Source organism: Tachysurus vachellii, chromosome 12, assembly GCF_030014155.1.
Source record: "Tachysurus vachellii isolate PV-2020 chromosome 12, HZAU_Pvac_v1, whole genome shotgun sequence".
NCBI lineage: Eukaryota > Metazoa > Chordata > Actinopteri > Siluriformes > Bagridae > Tachysurus > Tachysurus vachellii.
This window is the reverse complement of record NC_083471.1, coordinates 4792532-4809966: the sequence shown is the minus strand read 5'-3', so window position 1 is coordinate 4809966 and position 17435 is coordinate 4792532. Positions and strand designations below refer to the sequence as shown.

General features: G+C 37.2%; 1 protein-coding gene across 2 annotated transcripts in view; it reads right to left on the bottom strand.

Moving 5' to 3' along the window:
* LOC132855303 (capping protein, Arp2/3 and myosin-I linker protein 3-like) overlaps window positions 1–17435 on the bottom strand; it is a 49139-nt gene extending 31704 nt beyond the window's left edge. For both annotated transcript variants that reach the window (XM_060884168.1, XM_060884169.1), the window contains exons 1-8: window positions 17278–17435; window positions 14990–15084; window positions 2521–2571; window positions 2373–2432; window positions 1005–1126; window positions 814–908; window positions 640–710; window positions 133–206 (exon numbers count right to left, since the gene is read on the bottom strand). In XM_060884168.1, the coding sequence (XP_060740151.1) occupies window positions 133–206; window positions 640–710; window positions 814–908; window positions 1005–1126; window positions 2373–2432; window positions 2521–2571; window positions 14990–15084; window positions 17278–17338 (629 nt within the window). In that variant the 5' untranslated portion in view covers window positions 17339–17435. The remainder of the gene's footprint in view (window positions 1–132; window positions 207–639; window positions 711–813; window positions 909–1004; window positions 1127–2372; window positions 2433–2520; window positions 2572–14989; window positions 15085–17277) is intronic.

Genomic DNA, 17435 nt, shown 5'->3' with positions numbered 1-17435 from the left:
CTTAGAGTGGCATCAATAACTGTGCCAATACAGGTAAATATTTTTAAGTTCTTGTCTTTAATAATTACACACACACACATTCAGACTCACATATAGAACTGGAAGCCAAAAGAACAAAGCGCACACACACACCTACTCTCCAAGTGACTGAAGTCCAGTAGATTGAACTCACGGTTGTCTTGGGAATGATAGATGGTATCCACATCCTGAAAACACACACACACAATAGCTTACACACATCATATGCATAGATATTCATAATGCTAAAGCTTTAAACACACACACACACACACACACACACACACATTGTTCCACACATTGTATTCATATACAGTAAATTCATTAGGTTCAAACTGTACACACACACTTGTCTTTCCACACACACACTTATTCTTACACACACACACACAATACTATATTCATATACATTTATTTTGCTGAAAATGTACACACACACACACACACACACACTTCCACACATCATATTCATATACAGTAAATTCATTATGTTCAAACTGTACACACACACACGCAAACACACTCATCCTTTTACATACTCTATTCATATATATTTATTTTGCTGAAAATGTACACGCATGCGCACACACACACACATACACCCTCTCTCTTACAGCTTACCCACTGCACCTCCTCTTTGCAGCTGATACCATTGTAATCACAGAGAGCAGCATACGTCTCTGAGAAGCCACCTGAGAAAGACAGACTTCGTTTATCTGTGTGTGTGTGTGTGTGTGTGTGTGTGTGTGTGTGTGTGTGTGTGTGTGTGTGTGTTGCTGTATTTTTGACACGTACCACAAGCTCTCTGTGTCTCCACTGATGTGTCTGAGCTCGGAGAGTACTTCCTACTTCCATCTGACAAATCACTGTCTGAGTGACAGAGTGAAGGACTGAGGGAGAGAAAAAGAAACCAGTTTTATTTTTTTACAATTGGCAAAAAAAACCCGCCTTAAACCGGACACAACATGAGATCTTTATGCACTCACGCAAACACAGAGTTGTTAAATATTCGTGACAAGGCAAAGTTGATGTGGTTGATCACATGATCGCGATGGTCACGTGACTGAAGCCTGAGGGAATAGGTAGACTTGTCGGTTTCTATGACAACCTGCGGAGGAGGAGAGAAGAAAAGACACCAAATGCTGTCACTCGCATGCTGTATTGACACTGAACTGAAGAAAAAAGTGTAATTATAATAGTTTATAAAATTGTATAAATAAAAACATAATATTTAGAAGATGAATTTAGACATTCATTTGGAATTGGGACATTAAGCCAGCTATTTTGGGCTTTATTTTCTCCTCCAAATGGTTCTGACAGGTGAAAAAAATGCATACTAGTCTTTCTTTAGACAGTCTATAGATAGACAGTTTGGTTTAGTCTAAAAAAGATTAAAAACAAAAAATCGTCAAGCTGTTTTCAATGAAAACACACAAAACATATTCTCTTGTATATAAATGTAAACTACACGCTCCTCTTCATTAAGCACTCAGTGCAGACCAGACAGATAAAGTGTATAAAGGTCAATTCTGACCTAGCTGCCTTTAACTGAACCTATTTGTGTGTGTGTGTGTGTGTGTGTGTGTGGTGGGGGGGGGAGGGGGGGTGTATATGTGTGTGTGTGTGTGTGTGTGTGTGTGTGTGTCTACAGTTTCAGCAATATGAATGTATATGCTTGTAACGTGTGCTTGTGTGTGTGTATGTGTGTGTGTGTGTGTGTGTGTGTGCGTGTGTGTGTCTACAGTTTCAGCAATATGAATGTATATGCTTGTAACGTGTGTGTGTGTGTGTGTGTGTGTGTGTGTATGTGTGTGTGTGAGTTTCAGGAATATGTATATGCATGCAATTTTATTTTATTTAGCTTATGTATATGCATATAATTTGTGTAAGAACATTGCGTGTTGTGTGTGTGTGTGTTGTGCGGGTGTGTGTCTACAGTTACAACAATATGAATGTATGTGCCTGTAATGTGTGTGTGTTTGTGTGTGCCCGTGTGTGTCTGCACAACAATATGAATATATACAGTATGTATATAATGTGTGTAAGAACATCATATGTGTGTGTGTGTGTGTGTGTGTGTGTGTGTGAATACAGTTTCAGGAATACGAATGTATACAGTTACAACAATATGAATGTATATGCCTGTAATGTGTGTGTGTGTGTGTGTGTGTGTGTTTTCTGTGTATGTGTGTGTTTGTGTATGTGTGTGTATGTGTGTTTTGCTGGTGTGGGATATAGCACAGTTAACATACCACCTGTAGAGTTAAAATCATGGCGGTAAGGGTAATTGTAGAGAATTAGGATTCTGAGCAGTGGCCAGGTAAAAACCACAGGACTAAGGCAGGTTGACTCACTTGTAGCTCCGGGTGTGTGTTCATGGCTCGGATTTCCAGGAAATTAAACGTGGTCTCCACCTAAAACATACAGTTTTATCATCGTTCATGTGGAATAACATCAAATCAGACTGTGACAAGCAGAACCACTGACTACCACAAAACTAACCTTAGTCGGCACCTTTGACGCCATAAGATAAATTCTCCATGTGGTGATGACCTGAAATAAGACCAGAAGCATACGGAAATAGTCAGCATAGTTAGTACATACGTTTATATGGATATTAAAAATCTTTCACAAATCTTTCTTCTGGAAAATGTTTTCCAGCCTCATTGTGAAATTGCAATGTGTACAAATGAAGTGAAGAAACTTGGGAAACAATAAGCAAAAAAGCAACAATAACCAGGTTGCATAAGTATTTACACCCCAGAACTAAGATTTTGCTGAAGCACCTTTTGATTTTATTACACCACTCAGTCTTCTTGGATAAGAGTCTATCAGTGTGCCAATATTTTCCGACTCTTTCATTCCCTGTTAAAACATCTCTCTTTTAGAAAGAGTCATAAATCCATCTTCAGTGTCTTCAAGACAGGATTTTCAACCATTTATTTTTGTTATTTTTTTGTAACTGAGAAAAAGCCGAGAACAGGAAATAACGTCTGAATAAAGTCAATGGACATTTATTGTAACTATAAATTTACAAAAAGCATTGTTATTACATTGTTGTTGTAAAGGTGGAATAAAATGCTATGTGATGGTTATTATTATAAATATTAGCAACTTTAGAGTTGGAAAGAAAAAACAACACATCGTCTTTATTTGAACCTTTATTCACATACAGATATAGTACACATACAAACACACTCACTCACACACTGTATTTGCAGGTTGCCCTAGAAACCATTAGTGGCTCTTTCTGTTTTTTTCTCGCTATTGATTTTGGATCCTTTTTTTCATCGACGCTGAGTGCCACAATTATGCAGGCCTCTGCTGAGCTACAATCATTCAAAAGGTCTTGGCTGTATCTATTCAAATCTGGTCATCTTTCCGAACAAAACTACCACTGTGGAAATACACTAAATGGCCTGTCGGTGTCGGTGTCGTTGTAATATTTATGTTGGCACTGGATGTGATTCATCCATTTTGATTTGGCAAAAATAAAACGTCAGCATCGTTTGCACAGATCGTCACGCACAGAATATCTTCAGACCTTCGAGATTAAAGGCATGGTACTGAGAACAGAGGCTTCTGTTCTTTACAAGATGGCGGAAGGTTTTCTCTGGCTGCTGCATGTGCTTCCCGCACCGTCCAATGCTTCTGTCACAATAACAGAATAGCATGCAACCAACTGCTCAAGAACCTGCTAATTAGAATTCGACAAATGGTCGTGAATAAATCATGCGCTAAGCTTCACGTGTACAGAAGGATGTTCTGTATGAAGCAGTGATAATCTGATACAAAAAAACAGATGAAGATATACATTTATAAAAAAAAATTCTTGTTTATTATTGATTAAAATGGTCAAAGTGCAAATGCAAAGGGACATACACACACACACACACACAAATGGAAACCTATATTTTATGTGGTATAAACACGGTACAAGTGAGGAGTAAAAAGATTATCCTTACACAGTAAAAGATTAGTTATATTATTTGTTATTATCAAAGATGCTGGATTAACCAATATACAGATAGTCTGTGAGGATTATGTGTATTCATTCATGGATGAGTCTTCTAAAAGTATAACACTATGTTTTTGCTTCTGTTTGAATCTCAAGTCCACTATTCTGCCTTTCCTTGGTCCCTGAGCAAAGCCCTTAACCCCCAATTGCTCAGCTGTATAAGATTGAGATTAAATGTAAGTCACTCTGGATAACGGCGTCTACCAAATTCCATAAACGTAATTTTTTTCTAAGAGTGAATGCCTGATAAATACAATACAAAATATTAACACTTAATAACTTTCAATTTGTTTACAAATCCATCAGACATGTCCCTGTAGATGATTTGTTACTACAGAAACGCTAAGTAGTAAAGCTAAAGTAATAAAATATAATTATAATTAATATAAAACTTTTAAAATTATCACGTTCTGACCAGGTTTAAGATTTCAACAACTTTAGCCCTATATTTATACCATGATCAACTGGAACATATATATAAATATTTTATTTTGTAACATTTTGGTGAAAGCCCTCCTATTGCCTTGCAACACGCTTGACTACTGCGTTTGACTGTAAGAGCATGAGAGCACACGTAGCTTTAAGATGAAGACTATGTTTGATTGCTAGTTACACAAGGAGAGTTAAAAAGAAGAAATACAATTCGTATTCAGAAATCAAGATAACGGCACATCATATATATTGTAGCTAGCTAGCTATTTCGATGCAACTTAGCTATAACAATGGTTAAGGTTATCCCTGTGTTATATTAGCTATTAGCTAAATGTTATTGCTAAAGTTGTTCACGCTGGTCGTACAAAACAATACAAGTTTTAATCAGTTCCAGTCTGCAGTCTTGCTCTGTATAAATTGTTTTAATGAAATAATCATTTGATAATAGATGCTTGTGGTAGAAAGATAAACAGGAGAAATGACGTAATGACAGTGCAGACATCATAAAGCTGGCATGTATCTCAAATCTGCAATTAATCTAGTCATAAACAAAGCAAAACATGCCTCTAGGGGCAATACTATGCAAACTCTTTGTCTCTTTTAACACAGACAAAATAACAGCTTGACTCAGAGCCTTAAGAATCTTCAAGTAATGTTAATTAGGTTTATTCAATAATGCACTCTATACAGCACTTATATTGACTATCATACCAGTAGTAGCCCAAGGAGTAAGAAATATGTTGTTGAGAAATGGCATCAACATTCATATCCTGTGCATTGAGAAAACTCTCTTCCCAAAAGAACGAACAAAAACGAAGCAAAAAATAAAATACAATTCAGGCTCTGGGGAAAGCATCTTATAAGATCTTATAAAAACTCTTGCACAGCTCAACTCAACAAAACTATCAGCCTGATTTCATCTCAAAACAGCCTTTAGGACAGGGTTAGAATGACTCCCTGATGATTAGGAAGAGATTACAGTACATTTAAGTGGTACAGCTGTCTACTGGATCTTATAAGACCTCTTCAATTGGTGTTTTGAGCCTAGAGGCATCCGTAAATCATAGCCAAATAGCACAGGGGACACTGATCCACTTGATATGATGCACCTGATTCTTTCCAGAAATTGGCCCATCTGTACACCTATGTATTTACCCAATTATACAGCCAACCAACCCAATGTTGTTTGCTGCAGAGCAATTCAGAAAGTCATCCAGATACAGGTTACCAGTTCCTGTTATTCTATATAATGTTTACATTAAACATGGAATGTTTGGAGAAACAGAAGTGAAGCAGCAACAATATTTGGTCCTCAGCAGTTCTTGCTATGTTCCCTGTATTCTGAGATGTTTTCAAATGAAGATGACGAAGCCTTTATTTGTCACATATTTGTCATATGTGCCACCTAGTTAGAAAGCTAGGGTCGGAGAGCAGAATCAGACACGATGCTGCAGACCAAGCTTAGAGAAGGTTGAAGGCTTTGCTGAAGGGCCCAAAAGTGGCAGTTTGGTGGTGCAAAGCATTGAAGCCCCTGACCTACTGATCAATACCCCAGAGCCTGAACTGTTGAATCACCTCTACCCAACATTTTTCTGCTCATGATGGTTGTAAAGGACATGACAATTCTCCTCAGAGCTCTCTCATTATCTGCCATGAATTAAACTGGATTTAATTGACTTTAAACACAATAACTCATATTGACAAAGTAAAAAATCTCTAGTTTATGTGAGTGTTTTAACTCTTAATTCAGTACTCTGAAGAAGCACCTTTGGCAGCATTTACAACCAAGTCATATTTAAACGTTCCACACATGGATTTGAGAAGTTTCTCCCAATCTTCTGGGCAGATCTCATCAAGCTCATACAGGTTGACTGGCAAGTGTCTGTGAACTGCCATCTTCAGGTGTCTCCACAGATATTCTAAGGGGTTCAAGTCTTGGCTTCAGTAGGGCCACTCAAGGAGATTACAAAGATTTGTTGTAAGTTAAATTAAACCATTGATTTTTTTCCTCATTTTTTTAAGACTTCTTGCTTTCCATCTTGCCACTACCATTAAGGTAGAGTATTTCTCAGATGGTAGTCCTGTCAACAGACTTTCTAATATCTGATAAGTTTAGAGTGATCATTGGCTTGGTGTGGAGTGATCACATGGTCACCTCTTAAATCAAGGCCCTTCTAGCCTGGTTACTGAGTTTGGCCAGCTCTAAGGTGGTTCCAAACCTCTTGATGGACCCAACTGAGGTTCTGGGAACATTCAAAGCTTTGAAATTTTTTTGGGAATGTCTTGAAAAACATGGATGTCAGATGTCGGTGGATGTCTTGAGCCTCATGGTTTGGTTTAAGAATCATGCATAGTAATCAGTTGCCTTTTCCACAGGTAGGCTCAAGTCAAGTTAGATCCACAAGTCTAGGCAAACCTCAACTTAGAATAAATACTTATCTAATTAAGATATTTCAGTTTTCCCATTCATTTTTATCTGCGTTGAATATGCTACACAGGGTTGTGGGGAACCCAGAGCCTATCAAGGACTTGGCGGCATGAAGCAAGGACATCATTGTGGGCAACCTATCGCAGGGCACAGCCACACAATATGGACCGTTCGGAGATGTCAATCATCCTACCACTAATGTCTTTGGACTGGGGAGAAAACCAGAGTATCACAAGCAAATCGTCAGAGCATGTGGAGAAAATTTGCATGGCAGAGGCACTTCCAGCTACCCCCTTTCCCCAATCTCTGTCAGTCAGCCTTGGTATAAGTTTATAATGAGTATATAAGTTTATCAACTCAGATACAATATAGCTCATTAAAATTTATATAATTTTACTTCTTTAAGGCAGTTTTGCTGCCAAGTCTTGCTTGTCCCTCATGCCTACATTTCAAAGCTTTTGTCATCTCCATGTCATTTCCCATTTTTCCAGTATTTGATTTCTGCTTTTATTTGTTCTGGTTGATTCTCCTCACACTATTTGCTTCTTTATTGATTGTATGACTTTGACCTTTTTTTGCTCCATTAACATTTACTGTTCTGTCTGCCATTTTGGACTGTCTGCTTCTTGTTCCAATAAACTCTATTTATTGCACTTTAAACCGAAGCCGCTTCCGCTAGGTTTGTCGCAGTCTGTCTTTCTGCTCTGTTGCTCTACACTATCATTTGTTATGCTGCCCGCTGTCTCTAAAACGGAAAGATTTTCCCAGTTTATTTCCTCTAGGTACTTCGTATTAAATAAGATGTCAAATAAAAAAAAAAAAATGAAGCTTATAAATTACACGTTTTCTTGGACAACTGGGTTAATTACACTGCATACAAAGAAGGTGGAGTCTTCTGTTTCAGGTTTTTGTAGATGCTAACTGTTCTTAATAACTCTAACAAATCCAGATTGTATCACTCACTCTCTCACTCATTTTCTACCGCTTATCCGAAGTACCTCGGGTCACGGGGAGACTCTGCCTATCTCAGGCATCATTGGGCATCAAGGCAGGATACACCCTGGACGGAGTGCCAACCCATCACAGGGCACACACACACTCTCATTCACTCACTCAATCACACACTACGGACAGTTTTCCAGAGATGCCAATCAACCTACCATGCATGTCTTTGGACCGGGGGAGGAAACCGGAGTACCCGGAGGAAACCCCCGAGGCACGGGGAGAACATGCAAACTCCACACACACAAGGCGGAGGCAGGAATTGAACCCCCAACCCTGAAAGTGTGAGGCGAACGTGCTAACCACTAAACCACCGTGCCCCCCGAGATTGTATCATGTAAAGGAAAAATTAAACTGTTTATTAATTTAAAATAAAAATGTCTTTAATATGCTTCCTTCAAAAGATTTCCTTCATCTATTTTCCTAAAGTGTTTAAAACACTTTATTAGGGTTGGGTTTGGGTTGGATTTAGAAGAAATTAAAAAAAAAAAAACATTTAATGTGAAATAAATGTGTTGAATATCTAACATTTTTGCCAAGTTACACTGCCATAATTGGAAGAAATGTATTCACTTTGAGATGTTACTTTAAGATAAATATTTTACTGTCATATTATTTGTTCCTGAAGTGATTTTCAGATTCAATTAATTACACACCTTGCTAGTTCTTGCTAATTGAATCTATTTTTATATCATATATTGTTATGAAAAGGAAGTAAAATGTATATTTATTGAGACAAACACAGTAAAAGGAAATGGCTTATATAGAAGATGTATTTCTTTTTGTCCATCATTTTCAACATCCAGCAAGTGCTTCAGCAAACATTAGCAACAGCTTCATGTGTTTCGCACAACAGGAAACTGTACTGATAAGACGATTAGAAAGTTGGGCCCTACAAACCATAACTTCATGATCTAATGATCACTTTACTGAGCTGTTACTCAGATCCGCTTAAGGATGTGCTTTCTATCTGTACGGTCCTGGAAATCATATTATTTGAGACATATTAGTGAATATTATATGGTAAAAACAACAACAACAACAACAACAACAATAACAAAACAGCACACAATTTCTGGTTGTTTATTTCTAATAATGAATCAGATATGAATCATATCAGCTGAGTCATTTTAGTTAATTTGCTAATATTGGCTCTTTTAACACTTGCTGTGCCTCCCACTCTTAACACACAATGCCTGCTTTTATTGGGGTTTTTTCGGTTGAACTATTTATTAGGAAGACATTCATTTCCCAGAGATTAATCAATGAAACAAGCAACAAAAGACCAGAAAGCCTGTATGCACTGATTGCAGAGTGATCGGATCGGATAGGCTAAGAAATCATATCAAGCACTGAGGCTTATAAAACGATGAAACATTTACAGCTTGCAAGCATGTTTTTTCTCACTGTGGACCGTCTGTTTTTTTTTTCTTTTCTTGGTAGAGTGTCAAAAATCTCTGGCTTTTATAAACAGAAAAACAGAAAGCCCAGAATACTGTCTTAACAACAAACACAATTCCTCAGAGCAATATGACACGACACACTGGATGATTCACCTGCTTTTTTAATTACCGTATGTTTAATTACTTAAATAAAAAATTCAATCCAGTGTTAATCCTGTTGGTAATGTGTAATATACTGAACCAGTCTGATTAAGACCTCCTATTATTGTGATAAAGGATTCTTCTGTTTTTTTGTAGCAATTTTTTATTTGTCAATCATTATGATTCAGATCATACATAGTATACAGTAAATTAGTTTTTTCAATGAAACTAAATACCAATAATAATAATAATAATAATAATAATAATAATAATAATAATAATAATAATAGTCATTATATATAGTTTATATATTGTGTACATTTATTCTATCTGGATCATATACATGTGACATTAATTAACTTAATTTAAAACTTAACTTAAACAATTATTTTAATGTACTTATTACTTTCTGATTTAAAAATTTGTTTAAATTTTATGTAAAAAAAATTTTCACAATTTTCACTTTTCACAATTTTAATTAAAAACACTTAGTAATGTAAACATCTGTATATTTTATTTTATTTTATTGTAATTTGAAATTTTGTAATAGAAAAATGACTTTTATTTTACTGTTTTTCTGTAAAATAAACATTACTGTTTTATGTAAATGTTACTTTTAAATTTTAAAGTAAAGGAATATTTTTGTTTACATTTTTAATGTACATATATTTTTAATGTAAAAATTATTTTTTATTGTTAAATTGACTTATTTTTTTTTTTTTATGTGAAAATTTTTTTGATTACTTTTTTATGTAAAATTCCTTTTTTTCATTTTTTATTTAATTTTTATGTAAAAAATGCTTAGAATGAATTTCAATATAAATGTACTTTTTTGATCTCTGGAAACTTGTCCCTAGTTTGTGATTGCGTGAGTGAATGAGAGTGTGTGTGTGCCCTGCGATGGGTTGGCACTCCGTCCAGGGTGTATCCTGCCTTGATGCCCAATGACGCCTGAGATAGGCACAGGCTCCCCGTGACCCGAGGTAGTTCAGATAAGCGGTAGAAAATGAATGAATGAATGAAAGAATGTACTTTTTTGGCAAATGTAATTACAGGTAGAGTTTTTGAGCAACAAAAAGCAAAACAATAAACAAAAAGCTTTTTCACTCTCTCCAGCATTTTTGCCGTCTTGTATTTCAGACACCGATGGCTGTGATATCATCAGGATTGACATGTGGGACCTCAAAATGGTACTGTTAGCCTTAATTGAACATAACAGTTCCGTTAAAAATGTCTACAGAGTTCAAAACTCTTGGCACCCTACTTTTTGATATGATTTTGCCTTACACGCCAAATTTTATATGTATTTATATGTAGAAGAACATTTAAATATTTTAGAATAAGTATATATTCCCATTTTAAGGCTCAAGAGGATTATTTCTGCTTTGCTGCATTTGTTATGATTTTTCTGGGGCAGCTTTGATTCTGAAGTTCTGATAGATTTAAATATAAATCAGACGCTCTCTCTTCTTAAATTGCTGAAACCACAGACAGCGCCGAGGACTGGGTTGGGGAAGTTTACATTTCTTTGAGGAGATCAGTGGAGATGTTGTTTTGCACAGATTTAAGCAGCAATAGTCAAGTTTCAAAACGAAAATACTGTTTAATTACGAAACAGTAAAATTACAAAAACAGTAATCATGAAACTATCAATTGTTCTCTTGCCATTTTAGCATTTTTTTATGAGTCTAAAATTTTTTATGTAAAAATGACAGTTTAATTTCTTAAAAACTTTCATTTTTCAATATTTTCATGTAAAACTACCTTATATTTATTTTTTTATTAAAAAAAGGTCTTTGATTTTTTCAAATACAAAGTTACTTTTTAAAAAAATCCTTCATATAAATTCCATTTTTTACTTATTAATTACTATTTTACTTATTTTTTACTTTTTTTTACTTATATATAAATTATTACATCATTATTATTATTAGTTGTAGTTTTTATATATATATAAATATAAATATATAAATATATACAAAAAAATGTTTAAAAAAATTTAATTTAGGCCAAAAGTAAAGCTTCTGGAATTTTTATGTTCTACTCAAATAGCGCTAGCTAGCTAACGTTAGGCTAACATTGTGAGCCAGCTAAAGTTTTCTCTTTTACATTTGCATAAATCCTTCTCATACGGTTCACTGATGTGTGCATAGCAGACGACCAAGAAAAAAGTGTTTACTTTTCTCTGGGAATCTCAGCAGTTTTACCTTTGGCCTAATTTTACATAAACATTTGTATTCTTGGAGATTTCTGATTTTTTTTCTTGATGTCAAGTGTAGTAAAATGGTCTAAAATGTCTAAGATAAGAATAATACATGTGTTGCAATATACTGCATATATGACACTGCCGGTGCCACAGCTGTATGTGTGTCAGTGAATCTGCAGTGACTTCTGGGATTGGGGTGCAGAGAAAAGAGGAGAGGAGGCATGCAGGGCGAGTAGAGGAACGGGTATGAGGGGAGAAATTGATGTCACTGCCATAACTTAGGCAACACAGCGGTACAGTGGGTAGCAGGGGATTTGGATCTAGAAGCACACACATCCCACATGTGCCTACGCACACACATACACACGTGCGTACACACATTCACAAACATTTTACATTTATGGCATTTGTTATAAACCCTTATCCAGAGCGACTCAAATTTAATCTCATTTTTATGCAACTGAGGGATTCGAACTCACAACCTTTCAATCAATAATCCAATGCCTTAAACACAAAGCAACCACAAAATACACACACACACACACACACATATAATAAACACACATGTACACCTTGGGTTATCACAGGTTACAGCACATTAGAGTCTCTTTATTTCTTTTTAACACACACACACGTCTGCGCTGAGAGTTAGAAACAGTCATGAAAAGCCCTGTATATAAAAGAACAAATGGCAGATGGACACATACACTCTGTTCCTCTCTCTCTGTCTCTCTCTCTCACACACACACACACACTGTTGTATAGCCATGAATCATTTACCAGACTGGGAGAAACCCAACACACACACACACAAACAGAATGTACCCAGCCAGGGCAAGTGAGTGTTAAGAAATTGAGAGAGAGAGAGAGAGAGAGAGAGAGCGAGATCATATTATCAGAGCAATTTTACACCACCTCACATGGTGCCATGTTTCATGGATCAAAAGAAATCTTGAGTTCTAATGAACGCATCACTCTAGTTGGTATCTCTTGCTCTGTGGGTCCACATCCTGAAGGAAAAATATCTCAGATCAAAGCACATTATTATAACTTTTCTTCTCACTCGACATTTTCCTATTCCGTTCCATGTCCTAATGAGGTCATTAATAATCTCACATAATGCAATACAAATATTAGACACAGTTACATAGTTACAACAGACGCTCGGCTCGGCTAGTTAGCGACGTACGAGATGACAACTGCGAAGGCGGTAACTGCAACAGTATTCTTAGTGAAGCTTTAGACACTGATCTGGTGAGCGGAGGGTACTTACTGTATGACTAAAGCGCTGCTGCATCGCTTTCTTTATGTACAAACGAAAATCAACTCAGCATTTCATTATCAAAAAAAATCTCAGACTGAAGAATGGATGTTAATCCAAGGTGGATTTCTTTTCCTTTAACTGCACTACGAGTCAGCAGAGCAGACCACATCTCAGACCATTTTAGGTAAAATCTCTAGAATTTTAAGCTGAATTTGTTACTGCAATCATCTACAGTACATCTTAATCTACTCTGAAACCAAGTTTTCCATATTAAAGACAGCGTGTTAATCGCCGTTTGACGAGTTTGACGTTACACAGTAATGCTCTAGAATGATCTTCTTAAAAAGTATTAAAAAAATCATTTCATTTCCGTTGAAAAGAATTTCCAATAGATTAGATGTGCCATGGGACACCATCATGAAGAAGAAGGCCAACGTATACACCACCGAGTGGAGAAAACGGGGCACCAGAGAGATGTGACCATGAGCAGGACGGACTTTCATAATTTGATGAAAGGACAAAAAGAAATCTTATCAGGGAGGCTGCTGAGAGACCTATAAAGGTGCTGGTAGGAGTATCTGTCAAGTAGTTCTCACTCCTTAGATGTGACAATCTTCTTCTTCTTTCAGCTTTTCCCTTCAGGGGTCACCACAGCGAATCATCTCTCTCCACCTATCCCTATCTTCTCATCCTCAACACTTGCACCCACTAGCTTCATATCCTCATTAATTACTTCCATAAACCTCATCTTTGGCCTTCATCTTTGCCTCCTGCCTGGCAGCTCCATGTCCAACATTCTCCTACCAATATACTCACTCTCCCTCCTCTGAACATGTCCAAACCATCTTAATCTGGCCTCCCTAACTTTGTCCCCCAAACGTCCAGCATGAGCTGTCCCTCTGATGTACTCGTTCCTAATCCTGTCCAATCATGTCACTCCCAATTCTTCACATGTCTGGGCTACAGGATAGGGTGGCAAGACAGAAGCCTTGTCTCAAAAAAAATACTTTACACTCTAAAAAAAACCAAGACAGAAATTTTTGTTTATCACAAAAACAAACAAAAAAAAACATCTTTAGCTTATCACCCAATGAACATTTTACCTGCTGTGAAGCATGGTGGTGGCATCATCAAAGCATGGAGCTGTATCTCTTTAGCTGAAGTGTGTGCGGTAGCTAAACCAAAGCCCTTTCAACACACCCACAACACACACACCACAAATCATATGACAAATTGTGACAGAATTCATCTCATATTCTTTGCATGTCTGGGCTACGGAGTAGGGTTGCTAGTCCAAAAAAAAACACCAAACAAACCTCCAAGCACGCTAAACCAGTTGTCAAAAGAAAACGAGACAGCACGTCACTGGGCTGAAGATATGTTTCTCAAGAAAACAAGCCAACTTATCACCCAATGAACTTGATCCGCACAGTAAAGCATGGTGGTGGAAGCATAAAGTTGGAACTGGAGCGCTAATGAAGATGGAGGGAATCATGGATAGCTCAATTTTGGCACTCTGTCAGACAGGTAAAGATGAAGAAAAATGACACAGCTAAGATCTATATCATATCAAAAAACCTGTGGAATGACTTGAAGAGAGATGGACACAGGAGGATCCCTCAAAGTTTGATAGATTTGGAGCATTGAGTGAAAAATTGGCAAATCAAAGCTGTATTCCAAGCAAAAGGTGCTTTAACACAGGATTAGTTAAGGCATGTGTATACTTTTTCAAGCAGGTTATTCTAAATGTTCTTGTTTTTTGTTTCTTTTCCCTTGAATAATATTCAAGCTTGTTATTCGCTTGAAATATTTTGGTTACTATGTCAGAGAAAAGATACAAAAAGTTCTGGCATGGTTGAGATTTCACATGGTTTATATTTTACATTAAATTAAACCCTGCAATTTTGACAGGGGTCTCAAGATTTACAGCTCGCAGTGTAGTCGTTTTTTTAAGACTCGCTATATTTACACCTGCACCAACACTGTGGTTTTTAATCCAGGCAGACTAAATACTGCATGTAAAAACACTCCCTTTACTGACTGCTATCCTGGAGTAGAATATATTTCAGACACTTACCAGAATCCTGTCTTCTGACTTGCCATTTTTGGTTTCGAGCTTGACACCACGAGCGAACTTGATCGCCGACTTGTCGACAAACTTCCTGATGCTGTCTGTTTAGAAAAAAAGCAAAAACATTACTGCAAGCGCCCTCCGTCTGGCAATCGGATCGACAGAAACACACAGAGTCGACCAAGTACATCAAATAGATATGCATCAGCAATCCAGAGACGAAGAACTTTTCATGCCTGGGCCTGATGTCAGCACATCAATTTCTACATGAAATATAAACACTTTGAGGAAGCAAAGCAAACATGGATTGTCAACAGGATTAGATATCAAGTTGTAACCTTTTGGTTTAAAATAAATATAACTGTGAAACTCTCTTCTGAATGTATTGTAAATAAATGAATTCACATCAATAATTAATAATAATAATAATAAGAAGAAGAAGAAGAAGAAGAAGACAAAAAAATAATAAATAAATAAATAAATAAATGTGGAACTCTTCCAAATGCACTTTAAATAAATTAATTCACATTAAAAAAGAACAAGAAATAAGCAATAAACAAACAAACAAATAAATAAATAACGTAATGAATCTTGGGGATTCTGGGTGTCATAAGAGAAAGACATGTTCACTCTATCATCCAGAAATCGCATGTATCCTATCCTCACAACACCTCCAGGAACCAAGAGAGCAAAATTGCCTGTGCTGTCTGATTGGGAGAAATGAATGAAGCGCTTCCCCTCAACATCAACCACAAAGACACAGGCCAACCAGGGGTGTTTTTCAGCTCATGTATGCAAAAGCTAGTAAAATGTGCTTCCTCGTGTGTGTTCCACAGCCCTCTGACAGAGCAAGAGCAACAGTTCATAGAGATTCATTTGAGATGGCTGTAGCCACCCCTGAAATATCACTGGCCACCCAAGTGGCCACTCCAAAAGTCAAGCATGCACATAAACATCTTCTGTAAGGTAAAAATAACAATTTAAAAAATGTTAAACATCATAACTTATGATCGCCTGAGCTTCGTTATACTCCGAGTGGACTTTCTTCCTGTGATTATGTAGGTTTCCGTTCTTCCTCCCACTTAAAAATGGACGCACTGTCAGATTCCAGCAGTTGTAAAAGATACAGTTGCGAAGGCGATTAATGATGTCATAAAGAAAGTATTTTTTATCATTTGCCTTAGACTTAAACTGGTGCATTGGGAAAAGATTACATTAGGGAACACTTTGCTCACTCATGTTCTGATTCTTTACACCTTTCAATAACAGAAGAATAAAAGTGTTATGTCTTTGCAATCACCTGTCACGACCGTCACTCAGATGCTGTATGATTGTATAGTCTGGGCTAAAGGAAATCAGCAACAACCTCTGTTCTTGGTTATAGCATGAGCTCAAACACCTGACGTCCTCGTATTATAGCCTATAGTAGTAATAGAGCAAATGTGGCCTATGTTCATCACCTGTATGCTCAGTTTAGAGTCAGAAAACCCCAAGACATACATACATACATACATACATACATACATACATACATACATACTGTACTCTGCTGTAGTATTATGTGATCTTACGTGCTATTACGTAGGAAAGAGGGGGAAAGAGTGAGAGACACGGGATGCACCAGTGTTACTTATGACAGCCTATTAGCACAGGGCCGATTAGGAGTAATTAAGGAATGAGAGCACGCAACAGCTCACGTTCATGTGAGATAGTGAAGGGAAAAAGCGCACGTGCGAATTTGCTCCAACAGTATATTAACGTGCAGCGAGCCTACGTGCATCCTCTACACCAGACACACACACATGCGCACACACACACACACACATACACACACACAAACATAGGGAAGCCCGGCCGCGCCTTATTAACGTAGCCCTTCCTTTGCGCTTCGGAATAATTAACCTGAGCAGTGGTCCTGCATCGAACACACAGATCACACACACACACACACACACACACGCACGCACTGATCACACACACACTGAACACACACACACACACACACAGATCACACACACACACACTAACCGATCACACACGCTCTACTATTAAATCATACGCGCCCATCCATGCACCGTTCATATGGCATATTTCCCCATACAGTATTTCCTTTCATAGAATCTACACATTCAGGTTAACGCCACTGCGTCTGATCTCACCGTACCGACGATCAGCATGAACCCGACATGCTCTAGAAGCTCGTGCAGAATAAGCAAACGTAAGCGAGGATGCTCTGATCCATATTTTTTGTTGTTGTTGCTTTTTATTATTTAATTTTTTTCATCTTTCCTCACCTGTTAGGTCTCTGGATACGCTCTGGAAACACGGATGTGCAGCGATGTCTTTAGAAGCCATTTCCACCTTCTCTTTCAACCTCCTCACCCTGATCAGTGATTTAACGGCACAGAATTCAGCTCGCAGAGCATTCCGCCAGTACGGCCCTGAGAGCTCC